Source organism: Neophocaena asiaeorientalis, unplaced genomic scaffold (genome assembly GCF_003031525.2).
Source record: "Neophocaena asiaeorientalis asiaeorientalis breed wild unplaced genomic scaffold, Neophocaena_asiaeorientalis_V1.1 scaffold204, whole genome shotgun sequence".
NCBI lineage: Eukaryota > Metazoa > Chordata > Mammalia > Artiodactyla > Phocoenidae > Neophocaena > Neophocaena asiaeorientalis.
Genome location: NW_020173922.1, coordinates 10,544,865 through 10,555,323, shown reverse-complemented (window position 1 = coordinate 10,555,323; position 10,459 = coordinate 10,544,865). Strand labels below are relative to the sequence as shown.

The 10,459-nt window shown below is 37.8% G+C and overlaps 1 protein-coding gene across 1 annotated transcript in view; it reads left to right on the top strand.

Moving 5' to 3' along the window:
* LARS1 (leucyl-tRNA synthetase 1) overlaps nucleotides 1-10,459 on the top strand; it is a 62,392-nt gene that overhangs the window by 24,235 nt on the left and 27,698 nt on the right. Inside the window, exons 13-15 of the mRNA XM_024752493.1 lie at nucleotides 4,213-4,266; nucleotides 5,032-5,172; nucleotides 6,867-6,944. Of these exons, the coding sequence (XP_024608261.1) occupies nucleotides 4,213-4,266; nucleotides 5,032-5,172; nucleotides 6,867-6,944 (273 nt within the window). The remainder of the gene's footprint in view (nucleotides 1-4,212; nucleotides 4,267-5,031; nucleotides 5,173-6,866; nucleotides 6,945-10,459) is intronic.

Genomic DNA, 10,459 nt, shown 5'->3' with positions numbered 1-10,459 from the left:
TGCATCGGGTCTTAGTTATGGCACGTGTGATCTTCGTTGCAGCATGTGGGATCTAGTTCCCTGACCAGGGATCAAACCCTGGCCCCCTGCGTTGGGAGTGTGGAGTCTTAACCACTGGACCACCAGGGAAGTCCCCACTGATCTTTTTTTTTTTTTTTGCGATACGCGGGCCTTTCACCATTGAGGCCTCTCCCGTTGCAGAGCACAGGCTCCGGACGCACAGGCTCAGTGGCCATGGCTCACGGGCCCAGCCACTCTGCGGCACGTGAGATCCTTCCGGACTGAGGCACGAACCCATGTCCCCCGCGTTGGCAGGCGGACTCTCAACCACTGTGCCACCAGGGAAGCCCCCCACTGATCTTTTTAATTGTCACCATAGTTTTACCTTTCCATAAAGTCATATAGTTGGAATCATACAGTATGTAGCCTTCTTAGATTTTCTTTCAATTAGCAATATGTATTTAAGGTTTCTCATGTCTTTTCATAGCTTGATAGCATATTTCTTTTTAGCACTAATAATATTCTGTTGTCTGGATGTACATTTATTCATTCCTCTGATGAAGAACATCTTGGTTGCTAACAAGTGTTGGCAGTTATGAGTAAAGCTGCTGTAAACATCCGTGTGCAGGATATTGTATAGAGAACTCTTTTGTGTAAATACCAAGGAGTGCGATTGCTGTATCATATGGTAAAAGTATGTGTAATTTTGTAAGAAACCACCAAACTCTCTTCCAAAGTGGCTGTACCATTTTGCATTCTTACCAGCAATGTATGAGAGTTCCTGTTGCTCCACATCCTTGTCAGCATTTGGTATTGTCAGTTTTCCAGATTTTGGCCATTGTAATTGGTGTGTAGTCATATCTCATTGTTTTTATTTTGCATTTTCTTGATGGCAGATGTTGTGGAGTGTTTTTTCATATGCTTGTTTGCCATCTGTGTATCTTTGGTGAGATTTGTCTGTTAAGGTCTTTGGCTTATTTATTTCAAATGAGTTGTTTTAATTACAGGTGGTACAGAATTCAGGATAGAACCAAGACGTAACACATTTTGGCAGGCTTCTGGGCTGGGTTTATGCAGGTCTCATAGCTAAGGTAGAAATGGCTGAGAAGAACTAAAGACAAGATGAGCCACTGTATGATTTTTTTTTTAACAAAAGTTTATTCTTAAATGTACAATAGGTTCCAAGACAACACTTCATTCTAGCTATAAGTGGCAACAGATACTATGGCAGGGAGTCCATATGTTTAAACAGGAATGGAATTAGGATCATCATTGCCTCAAACACAAGGAACAGCTTACTTTTTGCCAGATTTTTTAATAACACCTGTGGCCAGGGGGGCCTTTCCCTGTGGCCTTCGCTTTTAGCTCCTTGAGTTTCTTCTGCTCCTCCTTCTGTTTCTGCTTGAATGCCTTATCCTCCTTGTCTATCTCCTTGGCTTGCTTCTTGGCGTGCTTCAGGGGCTTCTCCTCACCACCTTCAGGGCCCAACATGGTGCCTGCCACCCCTTCCCCAGAGCCTGCTCCCGGAAGCCTTATTTTTTAAATCAGGTTGTTTGTTTTCTTATTGTTGAGTTTTAAGAGTTCTTTGTATATTTAAGAGTCCTTTATCAGATGTGTTTTTTGAAAATATTTTTCCTCAGTGTGTGGTTTGTCTTTCAATTTTCTTTATGTTGTCTTTTGCAGAGAAGAACTTTTTAATTGTAATGAAGTCCACCTTATCAATGATTTCTTTCATAGATTATGTCTTTGGTGTTGTATCTAAAAAGGCATCACCGTATGTGTGGACATTTAGGTTTTTTCCTTTGTTATCTTCTAGGAGTTTTATAGTTTTGTGTTTTACATCTAGGTCCATGATCTGTTTTGAGTTAATTTTTGTGTTGAGTGTCAGGTCTGTGTCTAAATTCATTTTTTTGCTTGTGGATGTCTAGTTGTTCCAGTAACATTTGTTGAAGAGACTGTCTTTGCTCCATTGTATTGCCTTTGCTCCTTTGTCAAAGATCAGTTGACTTTATTTATGAGGGTCTCTTTCTGGGCTCTCTGTTATGGTCCATTGATCTATCTGTCTGTTCTTTTGCCAGCACCACACTATCTTGGTTATTATAACTTTACTATAAGTAAGTCTTGAAGTCACACAGTGTCAGTCTTCTAACTTTATTCGTCTTTTATATTGAATTGGCTATCCTGGGGCTTATTCCTCTCCATGTAAACTTTGGAATCAGTTTGTTGATATCCATAAAGTAACTGGCTAGAATTTTGATTGAGAGTTTATTGAATCTGTTGATTAAGTTGAAAAGAACTGACATCTTGACAACATTATGTCTTCTAATCCTTGAACATGGAATATCTCTCCATTTATTCAGTTCTTCTTTGATGCTGTTCATCAGAGTTTTGTAGTTTTCCTCATATCTTACATTTACATTGTTAGTTTTGTACCTAAGTGCAGTTGAACAACACAGGTTTGAACTGTGCAGGTCCATTTATAAGTCTTTTTTCAATAAATATGTACTACAGTACCAGGTGATCTGTTGTTGATTGAATTTGCAGATGTGGAACCACGGATACAGTGGTCTGACTGTAAAGATATATGCAGATTTTTGACTGCTTGGGGTAGCTGGCACCACTAACCCCCATGTTGTTGAAGGGGCAACTGTATTTAATTTTGGGGGTTACTAATGTAAATGGTATTGTGTTTTTAATTTCAAGTTCCACTTGTTAATTGTTGGTATATAGGAACACCATCGAATTTTGTGTTTTAGCCGTGTATCCTGCAACCTTTCTATAATTGCCTGTTAGTTCTAGGACTTTTTTTTGTTGATTCTTTTGGATTTTCTACATAGATGATCATGCTATCTGCAAACAGTGACAGTTTTGTCTTCCTTCGCAGTCTGTATACCTTTTCTTTTCTTGCCTTACTTAATTACCAAGAGCATTCAGTATGATGTTGAAAAGGAGTAGTGAGAGGGGATATGTATTGTGTCTGATCTTAGTGGGAAAGCTTTGAATTTTTTGAAAATCATCAATTATGTTTTTAGCTGTAGGTTGATTTATTTTTTGTTTGTTTGTTTTTTTCTTTGGCCACGCTGCGTGGCTTGTGGGATCTTAGTTCCCCGACCAGGGATTGAACCCTGCCCCCTGGCGTTGAAAGCGCGGAGTCCTAACCATTGGACCGCCAGGGAATTCCCTAGCTGTAGGTTTTTTATACATAGTCTTTACCAAGTTGAGAAAATCTGCTTCTATTCTAGTTTACTGAGAGTTTTTATCTTGAATAGGTATTGGATTTGGCCAAATACTTTTCATCTGTTGATACGATTGTGTGATTATTCTTTTTTAACCTGCTGATGTGATGGATTTCGTAAAACTTAGAAAAAAGGTTTGAGAAAAATTTTCTGATATTCACATTTTCATTGCAACCTGGAATATGAACCTCATTTTAAGTGGTGTGTGTGTGTGTGTGTGTGTGTGCGTGTGCATTTTTGCTTTTGGCTGTACAGTTTCATCATTTAAGTCATTCACTCTAACTTAAACTGTTTAGTTTTTTAAAATCATATGTCCTTTCTTGAGATATTTTGTAAAATTAAAAAATTGCTCTCTGTGGAGGGAAGAACAAAAATAGTTTTAAAATGTTTGGAGGGTGCTTCTCTTAATGATTATACAGTAAGTCCCCTACATATGAACCTTCAGGTTGTGAACTTTGAAAGCTGCGAATGTGCATCTGGTTCCAGCAAGGAACCAGAACCTGTGCCATCCATGTTAGGCATGAGTGAACTTGCAGCTTGCCTTCCGTGTCCTGTTGCTGATGATCCTTCAGCTCTACCATCTCCCACCTCCTGTCTCTCCTCCAGTCAGTAACTCTTCTTGCCTGTTCACTTGATGCCAGCCCCTGTATGCCAGCTGTTGTACAGTACTATTGTAATATACTTTTAAAGGTACTGTACTGTAAGATTAAAAGTATTTTCTTTATTTTTTGTGTTTGTTCGTCTTGTATGTATTATTTGTGTGAAAAGTATTATAAACCTGTTACAGTACAGTACTATATAGCTGATTGTGTTAGTTGGGTACCTAGGGTAACTTTGTTGGACTTACGAGCAAATTGGACTTATGAACAAATTGGACTTATGAATGTGCTCTGGGAACGGAACTCGTTCGTATGTAGGGGACTTATTGCACCAGTGAACTATTGATCATTAATATTAACTTCCAATTTTTTTGTAGGCTTTACGAGCAAAATATGGAATTAGAGATGACATGGTCTTGCCATTTGAGCCTGTGAGTACATAGATGATTCAGAATATTAATATCCATTTCTTTATTAGAGAACAAAGAGCAGCTAGCACTTTACTTGTCACAGAATTACATAATTGGTAGAGTATGAAATAAGAGGGAGTTTAAGAGTTGGTTTGCTTTAACATGATATCTGCTGTGGGGGATAAGAGCAAAAGAAAAACCAGCAATAAGCATTTTCTTAGCACCTGGCACCTGTAATTCTGAAACAAACAAATAGCCTTTTAGCATTACCAATTTTATAGTAGCTTATTTTCTAGTGTAGCCAATTTCCAGGCTTCTAAAGACAAAATTTTGCCATATTACTCATGAATGTTTATGTTTTCATATTAGTATCTGCAGAAGAAAAAAAAATTAAATTACTAGTGAATAATTTTCATGAAGAATCCAGAAGACTTAATATAAACCAGAAATAAGACCATCCATAAATTTAGTTGTTTACAGCGTTTTGCTAGTTTCAACATTATTTAGTTAATTATGTGCCAGTGTGGGATTGAGAGCTGGGGAAGTTGTGTGTGTAGTGAGGGAGGGACAGTGCAGGGGTTGGTGCAGAGAATTCGGGGGGTTCCTATGGAGAGTAGGAAGACACATTCACATCTGGATGTTAGTCCCTAATGTGTGACACTGCCCTAGTGATATATAAGATCTGAAGTGACTTCATTGGACAGTAGAGGCAAAAGGACTATGCCTTTAGGGCTGTTTTTGTGTTTATTCAATGTGAATAAGTTCTGACATTGCTCTTTTTTGCAGGTGCCAGTCATTGAAATTCCAGGTTTTGGACAGCTTTCTGCTGTAACCATGTGTGATGAGTTGAAAGTTCAGAGCCAGAATGACCGAGAAAAACTTGCAGAAGCAAAGGAAAAATTATACCTAAGAGGCTTTTATGATGGTGTAAGTAATAATTTTGTTATCATTTTTATTTGATTTACTTACTCCATGCTCTGTGATTTTCTTCTTAGTGGTTTAGAAAAAAACTATAGAAAAATTCAATATTGTTTCAGCTCTATCCTGTTTTGAGAAGGGATTACTATAAGATTGTATTCTTCTATTTCCAAATTTATTTTTTTAATCTGTTTTGGTCCAATAGTATTTACGGAAATTCCATTTTTGTGCCCTCTAATCTCTGAGTGAATTTCTTGAGAAGATAAAGTTAGTTCATATTATTTTACAATAAATTCCAAAAGTTTATTGCATGGACCATACCTGGTCCCTTCTTTTGCTCTCTTAATTGTGGAGTTCATATTTTAAATAAGCAGTTTCATTCAGTTCATTAATTTACTTGTTAATGCCTATTCCATGCCATGTTAGCACAACAGACAAGTTGTGAACCTCTCTTTTCTCCTCAATTGTGCATGTTAACATGGCTTACATTTCCATGGAAAGAAGATGAGGCTAGAGAAAGTAAAAACTCAGTCAAGTTGCTAGTGACTTGAGGTTGAAATGAAGATTTTTAAGGCTGTAAGTGAGAATGTTCTTTATTTTTACCTTTACTTTCATTTCTCTGGATAACCAAGAATTGGTTGTATGTCCTTTTTAAAAGTAACGTACACGTTTTGGATGACAGTAAAAGCCAATACTTATAGAGCATTTATATATTAACTTACTTATATCTCAAAATAACCTTGTGAAGTGGCACTTATTCCCAATTTATAGGTGAGGAAATTGAGGCACTAAGAGATTAAGTAATTTACCTAAGATCAGCCAGATAGCCAGGCAGAGGCAGAACTGGGACTCAAACTAGGCATCTTGGCTCTAAGATTTGTGCTTTTAACCCCTGTGCCATAATGATCTATAACTATAATTTCATAATGATGAATTAAGTAGATATGAAGCATCTTGGTACGTTAGAGAACTGGGGCAGAAAAAAGAACATGTGTCTTTTCCACTTAAGATAGAAACTATTAAGAATGCCCTGGTGGTCCAGTGGTTAGGACTCTGCACTCTCATTGCTGAGGGCCCAATGGCAAAAAAAAAAAAAAAAAGTATTTGAGAGAGTCAACAGGAGTCAGATAGATGGAGGTCAGAGTAACAGCTGGAAGGGGATTGTGGCTTTGCTCTGTGACAGCAATGGGCAAGTCATTACTTTGCCCTAGAATTAAGTCTCCCCGCTACGTAAAAGGCAGAGTTGAAAAACAGTAGGCCTTCCTCTAAGAGCCAAGTTTATCACATGGGCAAGCAAAGGAGAATGCTTGCTGGCAACAGGCGGAGTTGTAAAGAGAAGCCTAAGTGGGGCCGAGCTGCATTTGCTCAGTTCTTTCTCCTAAAGCCTTCAGGAATGATGTGAGTTAGGGTAGAGGAATTCTCTTCACATGGAAACCTGAGAAGTGGGAAGGAAGTGAGCATTTCTTTCTAATCGTGTTCATAATACTTATCCTAGTTATACTGAAAGAAAAACAAGTGTGTTGTAAATATTAGCTGTCCAAGCTGTGCCAAAATAAAAATTTATGGTTCTAAATGTGATAAATTTCACACTAAAAATATTTTGGTTGTGTGTGCAAGTAAATTTAGTTAGGGAAAGTTCTAGGGGGGGCACCCAAAGCAAATTTTAATTGTATGTGCTTTTTCCCTACTTCTCATCCTTTTAGGTAATGTTGGTGGATGGATTTAAGGGACAGAAGGTCCAAGATGTAAAGAAGACTATTAAAAACAAGATGATTGACACTGTATGTAATAGGCTATCCTCTGAAGGCTGTGTTAGGAGAAGAGCTTTCAGTTAATAGACTTTACAGTGTTACTTAGCAGTGAGTTCTGTAGTAGAACCTGGAGCTATATTAAAGATATAATTTTATTTATATATAAAACTGGAGACCTATTTAGCAATTCATTTAACTTGAACATCCCACCTGTAACGTTCTAAAGTTGGCATGTACAAATCACGCACAGAGAATTTTAGTGATGCTTCCTGGCAGTAACTATTCGAGGTACTGGTAGTTGATAGTTCTTTATGTAGTACTTTATACTTTAATCCTTTTTCCCCCTCTTCATTTTTGTTGTAACTTTTTTCTGTTGAGTTACTTAACTTTTGAAATTGAATGGCAGGCGGACTCTCAACCACTGCGCCACCAGGGAAGCCCAGTACTTTATACTTTAATCCTTTTTCCCCTCTTCATTTTTGTTGTAACTTTTTTCTGTTGAGTTAGTTAACTTTTGAAATTGAATTTTTATCTTTGACAGTTGTGTATACCCATAATACAGAGAGACAATGATCTGTAAGTCTTATTAAAATAAAAAAAGCAGCAATTTCCTCTCCATCCTTCCACATTCTCTTAAATTTCTCTTCCTTGGACAGGCTTACTTGCATCTCTTTTAGTTATTTCTTTTAGTATTGACCTCTGCCTCTCTTATAGATCTCTAATCTAAATACTTGTAGTGTAATTTAAAAATTTTTCAATTTTAGCCATCAGCCATAGACTTCCTACTGTGGAAGATCAAGATTTAACTCTTCTCTAACCTGTGGCTTCCTCTCTAACCTCGCATTTGTATACACTTCTCCACCCCCCATCTTCCTAGTATAGGTATGTTATAATTTATGTTAGAGCAGTAGTCAGTGTGTACGTTTTTGAGACATGGCTGATCCATAATGTAGTATACAATGAGAACTTCTCTTCCCTAGCTTTTGGTTTTCCCTAGAGTTAATAACTGCCCTTTTCCCCCCCCACTTTTCTTACTTTTAAATACAGTTATCAATACTTCATCCCCAAACTCTGTCCCAACTGTTTATTTCTCCTCTCAGTACCTTCAAACACATGAGTATGCTGTTGTTTACATCTTAGAGAAAGTTCTCCTAGAGCCTTCTGGCGTGTTGTAATTATCCACACCGTTTGCTTCCTGTAGGTGTGCACAGATGTCATCTGGGATGTTCCTCCACCATTACTTAGGATTTCCTTTGCTTCTCTTGCGTTGGATCTGCTGTTTCCTTGCTCCCATGGCTGCTTCTTTCTTATTTACTTTCTTGTTTTGGTGATGCTCTGCCTCTAGTAGTGTTCCTGAAAAACAGTGCCTGGAAGGTAAATTTTTGTGACCTTCCATGTCTGAAGTATCTTTATTCTGTCCTCATACTTGAATGCCTGGGTGTAGGATTCTGGGTTGGAAATAATTTTCCCTTAAAAATTTGAAGGCCATTACCCATGGTGTTCTGGTTCAGTGATGCTGTTGAGAAGTCCAAAACCATTCTGGTAATAATGGATCTTTTATAAGTGACCTGTGTCTCCACTGTTCCCTGCACTGCCCCCCACCATGCCAAAGCTTATAGAATCTTCTCTTTTCTTCCAGTATTTTGAAATTTCATGAAGATTTATTTTGGTGTAGGTCAGTTTTCATTCATTCTTCTGGCTGTATGCTGGGCTCCTTCCATCTGGAAACTTATGTTCTCCAATTTTGGGAAAATTTCTTGACTTTTTTGTTTAATTATTTTATCCCTTTCCATTCTTTATTTTTGCTCTCTGAATTCTTATTATTCAGATATTGGATCTCTTAGACTCTGAAAGTTCTTTTGCTCTTCTATCTGGGTGAGTCCCTCACCTTTTTCTTCCTATGAGTTTTTGTTCGTTCGTTTACTGTTTTTTTTTTTTTTTGCGGTACGCGGGCCTCTCACTGTTGTGGCCTCTCCCATTGCGGAGCACAGGCTCTGGACGCGCAGGCTCAGCGGCCATGGCTCATGGGCCCAGCCACTCCGCGGCATGTGGGATCTTCCTGGACCGGGGCACAAACCCGTGTCCCCTGCATCGACAGGCGGACTCTCAGCCACTGTGCCACCAGGGAAGCCCTTCTGTGTTTTTTATGTCTGCTACTTGTGTGCTTGTGTGTGTGTGTGTATAAATAAATGTTTCTAAGAATTCATTAAAATTTTTTTCTTTGTGTGGAAAATTTCAAATTTATGAAAAAATGGAGTAGTATAATGAATTCTTGTGTACCTTTTACCCAGCTTCAGCATTTACCAACTCAGAGCCAGTTTAAGAGCTTATTCTTGTTATCTGATCCTTTTTTTATAGGATGCCGCTATTCTTGTTTCAGGGGTATGAAACTTTAATCTCTTATTAATCTGAGGAAGACTATTGATATTTAAGACTGGGTACAAAAAGATGATTGTAACCTTTTTGGATATGGGTAGGGCTTATCTCTGGGCTTCACTGGGAGAGATCTGGAAGGTCCATTTGGACCTTAGGGAGACCCTGATGTTAGCCTTGATGTTAATTAGGACTTCTTGGTTTGTTAGATTCCCCTCAGAAGATTCTTCAGTTTCTGGTTTAAAGGGTCTAAACTAACTGAATATTCTGGGAGCTAAATGGTGGAAGATTACTAGGTTGGGTTCCAACACCCAGTGTGCTGACTTTCACTTAATCCCTCTTTTTCACTATGATACCCATACCCTCAACTTCGTCCTCTGGTTGACTCTCTTTTGTCCTCTCCAGAGAGTAAACCTTCACTGTTCTGCTGGCATAGGAAGGGGCAGTTGCCTGTCTGCATGGTGTGGGATTAGGGTGTCTGGGGTTCTAATTTCTTGAAAAGACTTCAGTTAGTCCCCCTGTTTCCAGTCTCATGTTACTTCCTCTTCCAGAACTATCTTGTGCCACAAATCCTGAGTCATTTTGGAGGTTCTGTAATGCAGACTGAATTGCTTTTCAGCCTTCTCTTCTGTCGGCTTAGGATTCAGCTAGCTTCCTTTGATCTGCTAATACAATTGTCACTCATTCTGCTTTTTAGTTTCCAAAATTTGGTTGATATTATTTCTTCTCCCATTCTTGTTGTCTTTGTAGCTTCATACCATTAAGACAAAAAAAGCCTCTTTGTTGTTATTTTATTAGAATTTTGAGAGGGAGCAGAGTTAATTGTCTGTTTTTAATTTACCATCTTTAAACCAAAGTCCTACCTATTTAAGTTCAGTGTGAAGAACTTGCATTAAGAACACAGAGCAATGAATCATTTTTTGAATAATAATGCTGAATTTTATTTTAAAAAATTATCCTAGCTTAATAAGTTTGGGATTATAATACATTAAAAGATATTTGCATTTTTTTCTAAAAGTAAAATTTACGGTCAGTTTTCTAGTGGGAATTTTTCATGATGCTATAAATCTTTAGTAAAAGTATTTTCTGTGTTTAATTTTTGTGCATCTCTTTGTTTTTAAAGGCAGTGGTTCTGTGCATCTATTTTCTTTATATATATATATATATATATA